The following is a 19,118-nucleotide window of genomic DNA, read 5'->3' as shown; positions in this document are numbered from 1 at the left end:
GAGGCAGCCCCCCAACTGTACCTCCTAATCCCTGTACGCTTTAAGGTTCGAACTTGTGACTCAGCCTCTTTAACTCTTTAGAAAACGTAGTTTTTTTCAAATAATTTATTTAATAGTACGGTACTTATACGTTATAACTAAACCAGCGCTTTAGACTGTACAAGGAAACCGGACAAACGGGTATTTGCTAGATAAATTGATGGCAGAGCGTGGTTTCTCATTGATTTTACAATATCTAAACAAGTTGTTTTTGGGGGTTTAGAGGGGGGGAAGGTACCTAGGTTAGGTCACGTATTTAATATATGCTATGCTTACCCCGCTCCCCCAACCAACCCAAAGTGCAAATATATAGCCCAAATTTGTTTCTACTACTATTATATTCATCCTATTTTATTTCATTAGCATTAACCAAACTTGACTTCTTTCGTGTGTATATCGCTGGTTTAGTTATAATGAATAAATACCGAAATCTGTAGAGGCTAAACTACTTTTGAAAGACTGGGCCATGGTACTTGCCACTATTTCCGATGGAAGTGAGTTCCAAGTCTTCCACACTCGGCTAGACAAAGAGTTTTGGCCTATTCTTTTCTGTGAATATGGTGGGTAAATTTTGTGTTGGTGTTGACGGGTACTATAAATCCAAATTCTCGAGTGTGTACTGACTAACAGATATGTACCTTTTTTTTCTTCGGGATGTTTAACAAGTACCAAATAAAGATAGAGGAATATAGTAAACCCTTATTTTCAAAACGCTAGAATGCTAGGATGTCTCAGAAGCCTCTAATGATGTAATAAACAATAATTCGCACTGGTTACGCAATTTTCTTATTTAGCAAACAATAATTGGCGTGCCTTCAAGCCTGTGATGGTTGCGCAACTTCACATCAGTCAAAAATCAAACAGCAACGGATTTTGCATATGAAGTTCCTCTGTTGGTATCGCATTATATTAATACATTGAAATATGCGAAGGTAAAAAAACAAAAGTACGGCTAACACTGGATCTCCTCTCGACCTACGATACAATTAACTTAAAAAAAAACACATTTTTTTTTAAACTGAAAATAAGGAGTGACATTAAAACTTAAAACGAACAGAAATTATTCCGTATATGAAAGGGGCTATCCCCTCCTCAACGCCTCGCTCTTTACGCTAAAGTTTTTTATTGTTTCAAAAAAAATAAAGTTGTGAGACAGAGTCAACCTTTAGCGTAAAGAGCGAGGCGTTGAGGAGGGGACAGTCCCATTCATATACGGAATAATTTCTGTTCGTTTTAAGTTTTAATGTCGCTCCTTACTTTCAGTTAAAAAAACTTGTTTTTTTTAGTTAATTTATGAACGTTTTTGAATTAATGCAGCTTTGATTTTGGCTCACCGTACATGAATAATTAAAATGAAATTTGCATATTAATTTTCATTCTTTTGCTAATTTGTTTTCCTAAACCATTGTTCTGACGTAACTTACGATTTTACTTACGTAACCAATTTCTATATTCGTCTGTTTTTATTACGTAGATTACGGAGTTTATCCCTTTGTCAACACCTCATTCTTTACCCCAAAGTTCGAATTTTGTTCGAATCATATAGGCCGGTTAATTAGAATAGATAGCTCTTTTGAAAGTCCTCAGAAACTTTAGCGTAAAGAGCGAGGTATTGACTAGGGGGCGAACCCTCTCAAACCCGGGACATTTTATATTCATTTTCAGTTTTAATACTGTTCATTACTTTCAATTAATTATAACTTGTTTTTTTATTTAATTTCTGACTGTTTTTTAAATAATGCTGGGAAATCTGGCGGCCCCTTCATGGAAATGTTCCTTCCCCCAGGGAAATATCCTCCATGGAAAGATCCTCCCCCGTAACCCATACTGCGACCCCGACCCCCAACTAGAAAAAAATTTCTCCTGAAAACACCTATATACTTCCCAATAACCAATATTATATGTAAACAATGGGCAAACTTTATAAATTGCAGCCCTTCCCCCGGGAACTGTGGGGGATTAAGTCATCCTCAAAGACAAATTAATTAGATTTTCGACAATGCTGAACAAAATGGCTATCTCAAAATTTTGATTTGGTGACTTCGGGGAAAAAATGAGCATGGGAGGGGGCCAGGTTGCCCTCCAATTTGTTTTTGGTCACTTAAAAAGGCTACTAGAACTTTTAATTTCGGTTCGAATGAGCCCTCTCATGATATTCTAAGACTACTGGATCGATACGATCACCCCTGGGAAGAAAAACAACAAACAAATAAACACGCATCTGTAATCTTTCTTCTGGCAAAAAATACAAAAATTCCACATTTTTGCGGATAGGAACTTGAAATCTCTATAGTAGGGTTATCTGATACGCTGAATCTGATGGTGTGGTTTTCATTAAAGTTGTATGACTTTTAGGGCTTTTTCCCTTTTTTCGAAAATAAGGCAAATTATATCAGGCCCGTAACTTTTGACGGGTAAGACTAAACTTGATGAAACTTATATATTTGAAATCAGCATAAAAATATGATTCTTCTCATGTATCTATTGGTATCAAAATTCTGTTTTTTAGAGTTTCGGTTACTGTTGAGCCGGGTCGCTCCTTACTTAGGCCTACAGTTCGTTTCACGAACTGTTTGATAACCAGACGATAGAGCAAGTCGTAGAGTTCAAGTTCCTTGGAACTACCACCTACAATTCAGGATCGCGTCAGCGAGAAGTCAAGTTAAGAATCGGCTAGGCTAATACATCTTTCAGGAAACTGTCTCAAATTTGGCGCAGCCAGAAGTACTCTGTCTTGAGATGTCTGGGCGGCCGCAGCAATGAGAGATGACTGGGGGCTCTTCTTGGATGCCCTAAGCGCCTCTGGAGGCACAGGAGGATCCAAGGTCTAATGTGCTTGCTTTCAATTTTTAAAATTCGCTTATAAAACTTGTACGTTAATTATATTTATATAATTAACTTATCTCTGTTGACTCTTTCAAAAGAAGATTCAATAGTCATATAAAAACCCGATAAAAGATAGCGGCATATTGTGAAATGGTGCCGCAAATTTAGAAAGAAAACCCCTTTGGTATTCAAGTATTCAGTACTTAGGTACTGTTGTACTAAAGGGACTCTTTTTATATCTCAAACTCGAGACGTGTTGAAAACCCGTTTTTACGGGATGATACAAGACACCGCTGTAGAGAGATACAATGTATAGCATGGTTTTAATTGCGTATACGATATTTAAATTGTTGTTTTTGGGGTTTTTGGGGGAAAAAAGGTACCTAGGTTAGGTTAGGTTACGTATTTAATATATGCTCTGCTTTGCCCCCCCCCCCCCCTAATGTGCAAATATATAGCCCAGATTTGTTTCTAAACTATTATATAGTCATCCTGTTTTAGGTACAATCCCTTTATATGGGCTTCTCTAAAGAAGTCCAAAGAGATGCTACTGTCAAACGGGAGACACGATGAAAAACCCGTTTTTACGAGATGATTCAATTAACCGCTGTAGAGAAATACATGCGTGGTTTTAAGATATTTAAAGTGTTGTTTTTTGGTTTTTTTTTTTTGGGGGGGGGGAAGGTACCAAGTATAGGTTAGGTATTTAATATATGCTATGCTTTGCCCCCCACTCCCCTAATGTGCAAATATATAGCCCAAATTTGTTTCTAAACTATTATATAGTCATCCTATTTTATTTTATTTCATTAGCATTAAACCAAACTTGACTTTTTAGAGAGTCACATATAAAGGGATTGTACCCTATTTTATTTTTATTTCATTAGCATTAACCAAACTAGCACTATATAAAAGAGTCCCTTTAGTACAACAGTACCAGTACTTACACTACGGCGGATTTTGCGAATTTTTCAAAAGTCTTTTGCCTAGGATTTTCGAAAATCTTTAAAAAGACTTAGCTAAAACTAATTTGAGCCAATCAGGATTTTTCATAGCATTTTCTGATTGGCTTAATTGAGCGCTAGCTAAATCTCCGAATTAGTAATATCTCATTGTGAACAACCCTTTGCGTTAGTACAGTACTACTGGGGGAGATGTTGGAGGACACAATTTTCTTTGGGTGAATTCCGGGAAACCCATACAAATACGAGAATAATGAAAGCACAAAAACTTTTTTCCTGTTTTTTGAGAATAAGAGCTGGTGTCCAAACATTCAGTTCCACGTAAGAACTATGCATCAAGGTAAAACTCTAAAAAAAAACGCGTAGGCTATTATACAGAAAATGTAAGAAGTTTCCGGTAACATTGTAAAAATGATGAGATTTTGTATCGAGGAAGGCTACGAAGGCCCACCCTCCATCATTAAATGAGCAAATACGGCAGTGCAAACATTAAATCCTCTTCGACGCTCTGGAAACGACAGTGACGGTCTTCGGTTTGTCTGTATTTTTCCTATTCTTGAGTATGCCTGTCCGGTATAGGGACTGCTTGTCGTACGTAGTGATTACTTCTATCAAGAGCTTCCAAGAGTGCAATGAGCAGGGTTGCCACCCCCCTACCCTGAATTTTGAAAACACCTTTTTTCTGTATTTTCATTGAAAAATGGCTGTTCAAGTACTTTCATTGAAAAAATTGAAAAAATAAAATCTCAATTTTTTTTTAAATCAATAGTCCATGCGATTTGCTATTAAATGTATAAGTATGCTTTTGAAATGTAATTATATTTATTTTAAGTCTATTATATTTATTTGTTTTTTTGTTTTATTCGAAATTTATCGCATTAAGTAGTGATTTATATAACTAGATAGCTAGATTTACCTAGATACCTAGATTTATACTGAATTTATTCAAAAGAATTTATGGAATTTGAGTAAAAGGAAACCCGGAAAAAAAGAGGACCCGGAAACCCGGAAGAAAAAACGAAAAACCCGGAAACCCGGAAAAAATATATTCAAATATATAAGAGAACATTCCGCAAAAAAGTCCACCAAATGACGTTTACTATGAATAAAAAACACAGTTTATATAATTAGCAGTATGATCATTCTCTATCTCTCCCATTATAAAAACCCGGACAGGGGTGCGAGTGCTCCGGAGAACGTTTTTGCAGATAGAAACATAGGCGTTATCAGATCTTTTCGCGGGTAGACAAGTCAGATTTCTCTTGGACGCGAAACTTGGCTTCAACGTTGGAACACTAATTTTGAAGAAACTAATTTTAAATTAATTTATTCCAATACATATATGAAAATCGGTAGTTAGTAGTGTAATGTTATTATTAGATGTTTTTAGGAATTAAAAATAGGTTTCGAAGTCTCAAGTTGGTTTCAAAGGCATTTTGAGAAAGTTTCTGCCAAAATACGTGTTCCAGGGTTTTTGGACCGCTAATGGCAGATCAAATGAGAGGAGTTGTTTGTACGCGCCGATATAAATATAAATATATATATATATATATATATATATATATATATATATATATATATATATATATATATATATATATATATATATATATATATATATATATATATATATATATATATATATATATATATATATATATATATATATATATATACTACGAAAACTTTACGAAAAAGAAAGTTTTTTTTAAAGAATAGTAAAGGCCATATTAAACTTAAGATCAGTAGAAATAGAAGCCTACAATAATTCAAACTCAAAACGACCAGAAATTATTATTAAAGAATGAAAAAGGAAAGGAGAATAATTGGTATGGTGGTAACACTGCATATAAATTTATATCAATGTATATATAGTGGGCTGTAATAATGCAAAAGGTAAATATATCATTGGTTTAAGAATGGAAAGAAAGACAAGGAATAAATTTACGACGATAATCAAGTAAAAAATAAGTTTTGTTCGTCATTGGGTCTTCTCTTTTTTGGTGTTGTCAAGACAGATTTTTCACGGAGATCTTTATTTTCATATTGTGGGGGCTCCACGTTTCCTAGGAGTGAGTTGCATCAAACTGGTTATATGACGCAAGAGCGTTTCTTTGGCCATTACGAAAAAGCATCCTTCTTTCCGGTCTAGCAATGTCATCACTGATTTCGTGAGCTCTACCCAGTCCTGAAGAATGGCGTGCCCGGTTTGGTCCTTCGGGGAAACTTCTGGATTAAAATTACGAGTTGCGACGAAGGAACAGCTAGAAAGCGTCGGCAAACCACTATTTTGCTTAGAAGAATCAGTTATCTCTGAAGAATGGGACACATTTTCTTCTTCGTTAATGGTTTCTAAGGCAGGGACGAAAGTAAAGTTAAGTTCATTCAGCTTTTGACTTTTCGGAATTACAACCATAGTATCACTTAAGGTTACTTTGAAACATTCTTTTATTGTCTTAAACTTCTTCCTCGCAACACAGTCACTTGCAAAAACCAGCCTCTGGCCTTCGATAGTCTCTGGATTATTGGGTAAGAGGATAGATGGCATAGTATTGAATTTAACTTTCCGACGTCTGCTGTGAAGACCCTCTTCCTCACAAACAAGGTCTTGTCGGCCAAAATGGCGGTTGCATACATTGGCATACTTCCTTATATAAGTAGTAAAATCGGGTTTTCTCAAAATATCCTCCCGGCCACACACTGTTAGCCATTCTTTTGCCCTGGAAAATCAAACCTACAATTTAGCGACTGAAATCTTTGAAATTTATAGCTAAAAATGTATTATTTCTTATAGTTCCTCGTTAGAAAAAAGTTTTAAAAATATTTTGAAAATTTTGACATAAAAGCTCTAAGATTATACAGACTCGGCAGTAAGAAATGCATATTATTTATTTTCTGGTAAACAAACTAGAAGAATATTCTATAATAGGAGCTTTTCTAGCGTAAAGCCCCGTAAAATTTTGAATCTGCTACTAAAATGTGTGATGTCCTTCAATTTTCTAAAAATTCCCTAAGAATTTTACGAAAAACACTTCTTAACAGACGTTTGGTATTTTCTTGGATAGGGCTATTGTGGCAACTTTTACCACAACAACCAATAATTATAACTCAAGTCCTAAAATTGTTCTCAATCAGGAACCCTTATTGCTATCTAAATTCACAAAGTGCAAAGATTTTCAAACAGAGGTGTTCATTGTTTAAAGTTCAGGAAAGGTCTGCCCATTTCATATGAAAACATTGAATAAAAACAAAACTAGTTTTATCTAGGCTCTCCGCCAAAACAGGTAACTAGATTTTTCAAATATCACAGGAACTACAATCTGAGAAAATAAATATCACGACGTGAAAAAAAAAATGATAAACTATCCAGTTGCGGATCCAGAGGGGGGCGAGGGTTACCCCCGTAAAGTAGTCTAAAGTAGTTTAATTTTCCTAATTAACGCAATTTTTAATTACTTAAAATTGCTCCTACCGTAAATTTGTCGGATCAACCTATTTTGCGCCCCCCTCCCCTAAAAAAATCCTGGATCCGCCCCTGAAACCATCACACCTACACCACCAGTTATTAGAAGAAGAAATAATTCATTATTTTCAAAAATTTCATCAACCCCCCCCCCCTTTTTTTATAAAATCCTACATAGGCCGATCAGTTGAGTCCACGTAAATAATAGATTAAGTCATAATTTGTATATAAATTAATTCATACCTGTGAGATGGGACGCTTGCAAACCATTTGGCTGGCTCACCAATTTTTTTTCTGCTTTCGAAATTACGAATAATGCACTTGATAACCATTTCTCAGTGATTGACGATAACAGACTAATCCGCTAAGGTAGAAACAAGTTGGAGGAGCTTTTTGTTCGCACCGAGACCGAAGACCAGAAATTATCTGCGATAAGCTTACTGTCTATAAACTGTGATAAAAACTAACAGTTTATCTTCTTTTTTAACTGTCTCCGATTTCTATATCATGAACACGACACACTTAATTCCCGAATGGCATCAATTCAGGAAAATGTCGGAGAGGGGGGTAAATATATGTTTTTAATTCTGTTTTTATACGTTTTTTAACATAAAAATACCAAAAAATGGTATTTTCAATAAAAGTACTAAAACAAGTATTTTTTAAAATCCTGGAGGGGGGGGGGAGAATCTGGGAGTGATTTTGATGAATGTCTCCTCATCTCCTAATTGATGCCATTGTCGAGCTAACATTTGTTGATATATTATTTATTTATTTTCATATCATTACATCATAATTATTATAATTACGTTTATTTACACGTTAACATGTATAGCAACTCTCCCTTCATTTCAGGAAAAAGATGAATATGGCAACGAAATATCAAAAATCGCTCGACCTTTCCCCGTTGAATATCTTTTGGTGGATGTTCCTGTGGCCACTCCTTTAGAGCCTGTCTACACTTTTCATGTTCCACAACATGGATCCTCATTCCCTGTGGAAAATAGGTTAGTATCAACCATAGATGTGGTAATTTATAGTTAATTTTGTAAATCTATAGCCTGAAATTCCTCAATAAGTTTCCTATTGGTTTTTTTAAATGTTCCAGTTTTTTTCTTCAAATTAAAAAAAGATATAGAATTTTTCGGTAAAAGTAAAGAACAGTTTTAGAATTTAGAATTATCACAAATTTAAATGCCCCGCTGTAGGCACTCTAGTTATAAAGACCATACAGACTAGTGAATCCGTCATTTCTTTGACTCAGACCCAAGGGTGTATCCGGGATTTCTGTTTGGGGTGGGGCCCCCCACGCCAGGGATCCCCCATGGGGGGGGGGTACAATAAAACACTTTTAAAGACGCAGTAAAAAATGGTTTATACGCATTTTTGTTACGGTTTTACGAGTCGGACAAAAGTGTCAGGGGAGGGGGTTGCAAACCCCGTATCACACCCCCTTCCTAAATCTGGCCTTGTTAAGACCACAGACCAAGGGTATATAATATCATATACCTTTTGTCTGTGACCACTGAAACATAATAAAACACTATATATGAAATATATAGTTACCGTACCTTTGTTTAAACGAATCAATGAGTACTATTAAAATGATCCCTGATTAAATGACTGGTCGACAGAGGCACAGCGCGTCAGTGCTTATGGATTTGGGAGGGGGTGGAGGTAACTTTTAAGGGCTTGTAATTCTATAGACCGGAACCTGTACGCAATCCTGGTTTCAACGGAAATTTGACTTGCCCACCGATCTGCTGAAATATATCTATGAAGTCTATGTTTCAAATGAATTATTTGCATTATTTAGGACTCTTGCCCATAGGGCTGCACGGATTTTGTCGTCCCGAGTTGCTTTTTTGGACTTTTGACAGCTTCGACAGTGAATTAAATGGCTGAAACTGTGATTTATGTGAAGGAAGTATCTTGTATTTTAACTGAAAATGTTGTTGTTTAAATCAAGTACAACTCAATGACCCCTTTTATTCTCTCAAAATTGTGATACAAAAATTATCGCGTATAGCGTATACTTTTGTCTGTTATTAATCTATGTTTATGCACGTTTGTAGCCTGCCACACGTTTGTAGAAAAGATTTAATCGGCAAATATTTAAAATCATTGAAAGATTGATGGTAAAGCACAGTTCATATAATTATCCAGTATGATCTTTCCCTATCTCACCCATTATAAAAACCCGGACCAAGGTGCGAGTGCTCCAGAGAACGTTTTTGCAGATAGAAACATAGGCGGAATCAGATCTTTTCACGGGTAGACAAGTCAGACTGTGATCTAATTGGAAACAAGTGGAAATCCGCTATTACGAATAATGCACTTTGTTGGAAACAATCGGAAACAGACTAACCCGCTAATGCAGAAAGAAGTGGGAGGAGCTTTTTGTTCGCACCGAGAACGAAGACCAGAAATGATCTGCGATAAGCTTACTGGATAATTATATGAACTGTGTGGTAAAGTAACATAGGCATAGGCATGGTTTTACATTCTATCAAGAGACGAAACTATTTGCTTGACGGTTATCAAGCAATTTTTTCTTGACTTATAAAGCTCGAGGGGAAGAATTTGGGCTCCTGGTCCCTGATTTGGGTTCTACAGTTACACAGGTTGAAAATTATATCGACAAGGGAATCCTATGTTTCTTGATTCAGACGCATCATGAAAATTCGTGTCTAAAATATTTAATAACCGTATTGTGATTTAGAAGTCATGATCATCCATAATGGTTCCCAAAATTACTCCAAAACAATTACGAATCAAAAGACGTGCAACGAGTCTATACTCACCGAGTTTGGGGGAGAGGTGGATAACTTGGGGCCCTTGTCCGTTGGGCTGCTCCAGTTATGCTATCCATGAGGTATATTTTTGGATCTTTCGATCGTTTTGCTTAGAATGGCTATATTAAAGCTTTGATGAGTTATCACATGAGTCGCCCTGGTAACAAAGACTATAACAAAGGCGGTCGGTCAATCTTTATTCGGTTTTGGCCCTTAAAAATGACGCTAGAACATTTATTTGGCGATCAGATGAGCCATTTCCCAGCTTTCTACCGTTATATCCTCTGTGGTCATGAGGCTGGAAATTTTTAAAATAATATGTGTTACATATTAATTTGTCAGAAGTCTGTTACGGCATTAAGCACAAGCGCGTGCGTCGCGTATACCCTGCTATGTTTAGAGATATTATATACCTCTTTCCAATCAAAATAATTCAGCGGAGTGATTCCTGACACCCCACTCACTTATACTCGCTCAAATTCTTTTCCATTTATGCTCACACAACAAACCTTTCATTTCCATGTGATAGTGAGATGTGAGATACCTGGATGTGAGAGTGAGTGTGATTGTCGGGGTGATTCTTATGGCTAGTGTACATTTGAGCGTTAGGGACTTAGGGTGACAGTGACATTGATCATGGGATTTACCCACCCAGGAATGGTTTCGGCAGGGGGAGGGGCAATTATAAAAGAAGATTTCGGGGATGGACAACAATAAAAACAAATTTTAATTTGATAATCTGAATAAGATGTGCTCATACATCCAAGAAAAGTTTTGGATTTCGAGAGGGGTAGAAACTGGATAATTGATTTGGACCTTCTCTGTTCAAATGACATCAGCTTCGGGATGCATTAAATCAAGGGTACTTGGACACTATATGGGCCTTTACAGGGAAACCAGTCACGAAAAACATGTTTTGATGGGTTAAATCAAGAGACCGCTAGGGTAATGCAATGCATAGCGTGGTTTTCATTGCGTTACGATATTTAAACTGCTGTTTTTGGGGGTTTTATGGGGGGAAGGTACCTAGGTTAGGTTACGTATTTAATATATGCTATGCTTTACCCCCATCCCCTCTAATGTGCAAATATATAGCCCAAATTTGTTTATAAACTATTATATATTCATACTATTTTATTTTATTTCATTAGCATTAACCAAACTTGACTTTTTAGAAAGGCCCATATAATGCACAAGTACCAAATCAAGTTTGACTGAAATTCCATGAAGAGAAGGTCAAATAGGAAGCTTATCCTTTCCTGATAGCTATCAAGTCTTCAAAACATGTGTTGTAAAATAGTATAAAACGGGTTTTAACATCTATGCAATTCATTGAGGTAACATTTTTTCCCGCGTTTATCGAGAGATCCCACGCACAAAAAAGTGATTACATGAAAGAGAAGGGAATTCCAAATACCATCTGTCCGAAACTATTGAATCAACGCTTTTTAATGATATCAATTGTATTTTTATGTCTTTTCTTGGAATGAAGTTGTTACCTTAGTGGACATCCAGACGCCATAAGAAAGGGGATATTATGTTGGGTTCCGTTGTAAGTGAACCCCAAGCAACTGAACCCCTGTAACTGAACCCCCGTATAACCGAACCCCCGTGCAACTGAACCCCGTAAAACCGAACCCCCGTGCAACTGAACCATTGTGCTACTGAACCCCCTTTAACTGAACCCTCGTGCAACTCAACCTCATTTAACTAAACCCCCGTGTAACTGAACCCCCGTGCAACTGAACCCCCGTATAACCGAATTCCCGTGCAACTGAACCCTCGTGCAACTCAACCCCCGTGCAACTCAACCCCAATTAACTAAACCCCCGTGTAACTGACCCCCCGTGTCACTGAACCCCTGTGCAACAGAACCCCATATAACCGAATCCTCGTGCAACTGATCCCCCTGTAACTGAACCCTCGTGCAACTCAAACCCCTTTTAATAAACCCCCATTTAACTGAGCCCCAACGTAACCGTAAATGTGTGTAACCATGTAACCATGTGACTGTGTGTCAAAAGAACACATCTGATGAGCGAAAAGGGATGGAAGAGAGGGGTAATACCGAACTCTCAGCTACCATTCTTGGGAGACACCTGGCAGTTTATAAGTGACCATGGAATTTCTGTGTTGTTTTAAAGTCACTTTTCTGTGAATAGGCAGCGTGGCGGCAGAGTGCACCTGGCGACGAAAAAATCGCATCAGTCCAGTTTTGGTCAGGAAAAAATTACTCAGTGATAATTAATTGCTCCCGCTACCATTATGTGCTTCTAGGTCCGGGCCTAGGGACCTAGTTGTAAATTCAGGCCTGAGCGTGCACATATCTCCTTTTGGTGAATTGACTTTCCCTTTAAGCACTCTCTGAAAGTTCCAACTTAATACACAAATCCCTTTTTGAGATATGCCATTCTGAAAATCTGCATGCACATAGTGTCTTTTGATTTAGTTCAAGTTCCACCTCAAATACCTCATTCTGTCAAATTTTCAACTTGATATGCGTAGCCTTGATAGTGCTACTTTAATACTAGCAGAGGTTGTAGTAGGAGCAGTAGCAGCAGATAGATGCCCCAGAAGTTTCATCTTGATACGCTAAGCTGTTCCCAAAAAAATTGCTGATACACCTGTATCAGCAATTTGTATGTTATTGCAAGTTACCAATTGTTAAAATTTAAGGTTTTTATAGAAGGGATGATCGTAAGAACTTTGAAGGAGGCTCATTCGATTGGAAATTGAAAGTTCAAGTTCAATTTCGAAGAATCAAAGGTAATCAGAGGACAATCAGCCTTTCCTTCTTAACCGACCCCCCCCCCCCAAATAAAACCGATCAAAATAAAAATAAACATTTTGTTTAAAATAGTCTGAAGATCAAATAACCATGCCTTTGGGGCTAACAACCCCACCAGCAGCATCTGGGGCAAGGGCTGTAAGTTAAGCTAGTTGCTCATTGCTAACACATAAGGTTTTTGTAGAAAATTTTTTGCATGAACTTTGGGGGGGGGGCTCATTCGATTGGAAATCAAAATTTACAGCACACTTTTTCAGAGTTAAAAGTGAACGGAGGGCTTCCACCCCACCCTATTTTTCCCCCAAATACATCCGATCTAAATTTTGGGACGGCCATTTTATTTAAAACAGTTCGAAGGTTAAATAACTATACCATAGTTAAATAACTATGGTTCATAACCCTATTGTGTTTTACCCAATGTAAGTACGGTGGTTGAGTTGCACGAGGGTTCAGTTACACGAGGGTTCAGTTGCATGGTGGTTCAGTTACACGAGGGTTCAGTTGCACGGTGGTTCAGTTATCCGAGGATTTAGTTACAAGATGGTTCATTTACACGGTGGTTCAGTTGTACCGGGGTTTTGGTATCCGATGGTTCAGTTACACGGGGGTTTATTGCCATTGGTGTTTAGTCACCCGGGGTTGCCTTACAGGGGGGTTTAGTTACACGAGGTTTTAGTTAAATGGGATTCAGTTGCCCGGTGGTTCAGTTACACGAAGGTTCAGTTGCACGGGGGTTCAGTTGCATTCAGTGCATAGGGGTACAGTTGCACGGTGATTCAGTTACACGGTGGTTCAGTTACATGGTGGTTCAGTTGCTTGGGGTTCAGTTACACGCACACCAGTATGTTGAATTTATTGCGCGCTATTGGGTTGAATCTTTTAAAGCCATTTGACAGTACAGTCATAGTTTCTACAGCCAGTTGGTGCAATGTAATCCCGGCGCCAGTGAAAGGTACATCAAAGAATAAAAAAATAGTGTTCGAATGGCATCAACGACAAGAAAATCTGGAAGCTCGTATTGATTATGCTAGCCATTTCACTCGTACTGAATAGATTAGGGGCAGAACACTTCTTTCAAGGAAAGGGGTCTTTAAATCAATGGAAGAATTTTAACAAAGAGAGTTGTAAGAATATTAACAAAGAGAGTTGTAAGAATACGAGGAAACCCATTATAGTAACAAACTTATCAGCAGAAAAAAAATCTATCATAAGGCTTCTTCCTACGATCCTGCGCCATATTGAATTTAAAAAAAAAAAAAAAAAAAAAAAAAAAAAAAAAAAAAAAAAACGCGCCAGTTGTCTCAATATCATCACAAACCATCGTAAAATAGTAAAATCAGAAGTTAGGGACTTTCAGGGATTTTGAACCAGAAATACCTTTTGACTGAGAAGAGGGTGAGGGGTATATTGCTGTCCTTGGTATGAAAGAATTATGTAAATATGGTCTTACATATTATAGATATTGACGTGCCCATTGACAGCATTCCCGAACAGGGTGCTTATACTTAACTTAGAAACGACTAAAACTGCTAACTAATTAGGGTGAGTTGCTGGTAGTAGGCAGGTTCACTATAATGCACATGACCGAAATCTAGGGTTTTCTGAGTGAAAATCAGAGAGCGAGTTGTTCCTACCCCCTAATAGAAACGCCTGACCTCAATGTGGAGGGATTTAAGATTATTAACGCTACCTATCTTAATTAGATATGATTGACAACAATGGCTACTATTGTTGTACAACGTTAACTACTATCTACAACAACATATGCAATAGCTGCTCCATGAAAAAGCCATTGGAGGTAGAATACATTTTAGAATATATGAAAAAACCATCGAGGTAGAATATGCTTCTGCAACAAAACAGAGCAACTGCTTCCAGGGGCGTCTCGAGGAGGGGGGGTGCCCCCCCCCAACTTTTTTGGCATTCGGTAAATTTTTGCAAAATTGGCTGACATTTAGCAAAATTCCTGATTTCTGCAGAAAATTTGGCATACATCAGATAGCGATTCGGTAAAACTTACGAAGATCGTCCCCCAAATAAAATGAGCCTAAGGACGCCCCTGACTACTTCTGTGTTGTTGTGGAAATATCTCATTGTAGGTTTGATTGAAATTCTTTCTTTTTCAACACCGAGGAAGCCTTGTTGCATACAGGCGAAATATTTGTTTGATCGTTCTTCGTTTTTGGTTTTGTCATCGTATGTCAGTTCGGTTAAGTTTTAGATCTTTAATTCATGTTACAGGTATTGCTGTGCTATTGGTTATTTTGAAGAAGGGATAGGCGTGGTCTCGGGATGAAGTTCTACGAGCAGTGATCTGCAGTAGGAAATAAACTTCGTTAGTACGAAGTATGAAGAGCAAAAATCGATTAAAGTATTTACAAAGAGTAAAACGAAAATATTAAAAAACTTCAATAAAAACTTTTATTATCAGATGCAAAACAAAAATCGTGTTTAAAGACTAAAAATAGAAGCTTCGAGCTTCTATTTTTTTATTTTCTTTATTAGTCACAGCAGAAACGTCATCCTCGAAGAATTATGAAACATCGATAGTTTAAAGGCTAATCGTGTCTTAAAAAATCGTGTTTAAAGACTAAAAATAGAAGCTTCGAGCTTCTATTTTTATAATTTTCTTTATTAGTCACAGCAAAAACGTCATCCTCGAAGAATTATGAAACATCGATAGTTTAAAGACTAATCGTGTCTTAAAAAATCGTGTTTAAAGACTAAAAATAGAAGCTTCGAGCTTCTATTTTTATAATTTTCTTTATTAGTCACAGCAGAAACGTCATCCTCGAAGAATTATGAAACATCGATAGTTATGTTCAGATAATCTGATACTATCTTGTCTTCCTAAACAATCTTCTTCTGTATACTATCTATCAATAATTACTGCACTATCTTCTTGTTATTATATTAATTTTAAAAACTTTTCTACGACAGAAGTTTCTTAAAGAAAAGTAAAGAGCTACATTAAACCAAAAATCAGCAAAATAAGTCAAGTAATCTTCCAGCGGAAAACCACCACAAATCACCATCAATAAATAAATGAAATCCATAACAAACAGAATTTAAGACTTTTTTTTTAGTAGTCTTGATTATGATGGCGTTCTTTTATTTGGTTTTTTTTAGTATTGTGAGAAATATAAACATTCAGCTCGAAATAAGGACTGTTTTCAGTAAAGTAAAAAATAGCGACGAAGACCACACTGCCTTTCCATCACAAACAACAAAAGCACGAAGAACAATAGGGAATACTTTTTGTAAGACAGTGAAGATAATTTGAATGAATATTTCGGCCCTATGTCCAAGGGCCGTCCTCAGAAAATCAAAAATTTATAAAAGAGAAAAGACTCACAACAACAGGCGACCAATCAAACCAAAAAGCAAAATTTTTCAAAGCAGTCCCAGCATCCTTACTTCAGCGAAGTTCAACCAGGACTGATATAAAAGTGAGGTAAAACAAGGCGATGCAATGAGATGAAAGAAAAATAATTTAAAAACCTGTTCTTATGGCTAGCTTTTTTGGCAGCTAGCCTCAAAGGTCTTTTTGTGACCGGTTTTGTGTTAATGTCTATTGCTTTTTTAAATCTCATTATTGGTCGTAAATATCTCAGACAATACAATTATAAATAGCTTTTAAATTGTTTCAATGTATACAAATATTATTTAATAGAAGCTTTATCAACAGGAATAGATTGCGAAGTCATAATGGCCTTGGTTAAACTCTGTAACAAGTACTCAGTGTATTTTGGATTACATCTACCTACATTGTAGATTAAGGAAATATCACATGCCAGTTCTTGGAAACAGTATAACAAATATGGGTATTAGCCTACAATTGGGGCTATTGAGAAGAAAACATTTTAAGAAAACCATTCTTACTTGATAATACGCAGAAAAATATTAGTTAGGACATTTTGAAGGCACTCCGACTATATTTTACCTCCACCCTCCCCCTGATAGATGATAATTTAAACTATTCAAATTGACTTTAAAATAAAGAAAAGAATTATCGCCAAAAAAAAAAAAATCTGGAGTGTTTTGGTATTAACCGTAGGCTATCTTTATTATTGTAAAATTATTACTGTTCCTTATTATATTTATAAAAGAAATAAATCGGGCCTCGGCCGTGACTATGATTGTTTTTTGTTTTGTTTTTTTCGGTAAAAAGTGATTTTGATACTGAAATTGATCAAGCCACATTTTAACAAAGCGATTATTAAATTATTTTAGACGTAGCAATCCATAAAACCCCTAATAAACAGACACGCCAACTTTGCGCTTATTAAACATAATCTAGGCGCCCCCCCCCACCGCGAAAAATTTTGGCGGATTTTTTCCCCTGGATAATTGCGGATTTCAAAGTTCTACTCACCTGTTTAAGTCGGAGGCAATACTTTAGCGTTGCCTACAGTAAAGAGCCACAAGGGTTCAATGTATTCCCCCCGAAGTTTATACCACCACCCTTCCACAAAACTCTTATATCTCAACAATGGGCAATTTCCATAGCTTACAGCGTTTGCCCCGGGGGCTGGAAGGGGGGTTGTTAAACCAGGAGGCACGGTTATTTCGCATTTGGACTATTTTGGACAAAGTGGCTATCTCAAAATTTTGGAAAAAACTAAATTTTGGAAAAAACGGTGTTAGTGGTGGTTTGTTGTTCACCAATCACATTTGCTCTTAAATAGGACACTAGAACTTTTAATTTTTAATCGAATGAACCCCCCCCCAAATTTTATATGACCTCCCCTTCCATATGAAGTACCCCTGGAAAAAAATAAATAAATAAGTGGAAAACTAACCAGCCCCCCTGTACTAGAACTGCTTTTCATGTCTTTTTCTTTTTTATATCATTGGCAGTACAATAGCTGTCTTGCCCAATAGCAATGCTGTTATTAGACCTTTTGTCTATTTTGAACAGAAATGTCTTTTAAAATTAGGACCAGTGTTGAAGGGTTCATCTGAAAAGGACGAGGGGGATGGTTGTCTTCCTAACACTTTTCAATATGCCCTGAAAGTTTCAACTTAAGTGACAGCCAGCATGCACATAGTGTGTTTTAATTTTGCTGATCAACATTTTTTGAAAGTTTCGCAGTAGTTCCGTAAGCCTTTATGGAGACCCCGTATCAAACATGTCCCCCTTTCCAAATAATTAAACCTATATGTGAACACCACAGTTTATATAATTAGCAGTATGATCATTCTCTATCTCTCCCATTATAAAAACCCGGACAGGGGTGCGAGTGCTCCGGAGAACGTTTTTGCAGATAGAAACATAGGCGTTATCAGATCTTTTCGCGGGTAGACAAGTCAGATTTCTCTTGGACGCGAAACTTGGCTTCAACGTTGGAACACTAATTTTGAAGAAACTAATTTTAAATTAATTTATTCCAATACATACATGAAAATCAGTAGTTAGTAGTGTAATGTTATTATTAGATGTTTTTAGGAATTAAAAATAGGTTTCGAAGTCTCAAGTTGGTTTCAAAGGCATTTTGAGAAAGTTTCTGCCAAAATACGTGTTCCAGGGTAATTGGACCGCTAATGGCAGATCAAATGAGAGGAGTTGTTTGTACGCGCCGATATATATATATATATATATATATATATATATATATATATATATATATATATATATATATATATATATATATATATATATATATATATATATATATATATATATATATATATATATATATATATATATATATATATATATATATATATATATATATATATATATATATATATATACACTACGAAAACTTTACGAAAAAAAAGTTTTTTTAAAAGAATAGTAAAGGCCATATTAAACTTAAGATCAGTAGAAATAGAAGCCTACAATAATTCAAACTCAAAACGACCAGAAATTATTATTAAAGAATAAAAAAGGAAAGGAGAATAATTGGTATGGCGGTAACACTGCATATAAATTTATATGAATATATATATATATATATATATATATATATATATATATATATATATATATATATATATATATATATATATATATATATATATATATATATATATATATATATATATATATATATATAATTGGTTTAAGAATGGAAAGAAAGACAAGGAATAAATTTACGACGATAATCAAGTAAAAAATAAGTTTTGTTCGTCACGGGGTCTTTTCTTTTTTGGCGTTATCAAGACGGATTTTTCACGGATATCTTCATTTTCATATTGTGGGGACTCTACGTTTCCTAGGAGTTGCATCAAACTGGTTA

General features: G+C 36.1%; 1 protein-coding gene across 1 annotated transcript in view; it reads left to right on the top strand.

The window, feature by feature from the left end:
- The window catches only part of LOC148939865 (nuclear protein localization protein 4 homolog), a 217,502-nt gene that overhangs the window by 185,162 nt on the left and 13,222 nt on the right, over positions 1 to 19,118 (top strand). Inside the window, exon 10 of the mRNA XM_089106457.1 lies at positions 8,146 to 8,297. Coding sequence (XP_088962583.1) covers positions 8,146 to 8,297 — 152 coding nt within the window. The remainder of the gene's footprint in view (positions 1 to 8,145; positions 8,298 to 19,118) is intronic.

Source organism: Artemia sp. Qi Xiang Cuo, chromosome 20 (assembly GCF_049724085.1).
Source record: "Artemia sp. Qi Xiang Cuo chromosome 20, ASM4972408v1, whole genome shotgun sequence".
Classification (NCBI taxonomy): domain Eukaryota; kingdom Metazoa; phylum Arthropoda; class Branchiopoda; order Anostraca; family Artemiidae; genus Artemia; species Artemia sp. Qi Xiang Cuo.
This window is presented reverse-complemented; position numbering and strand designations above follow the sequence as displayed.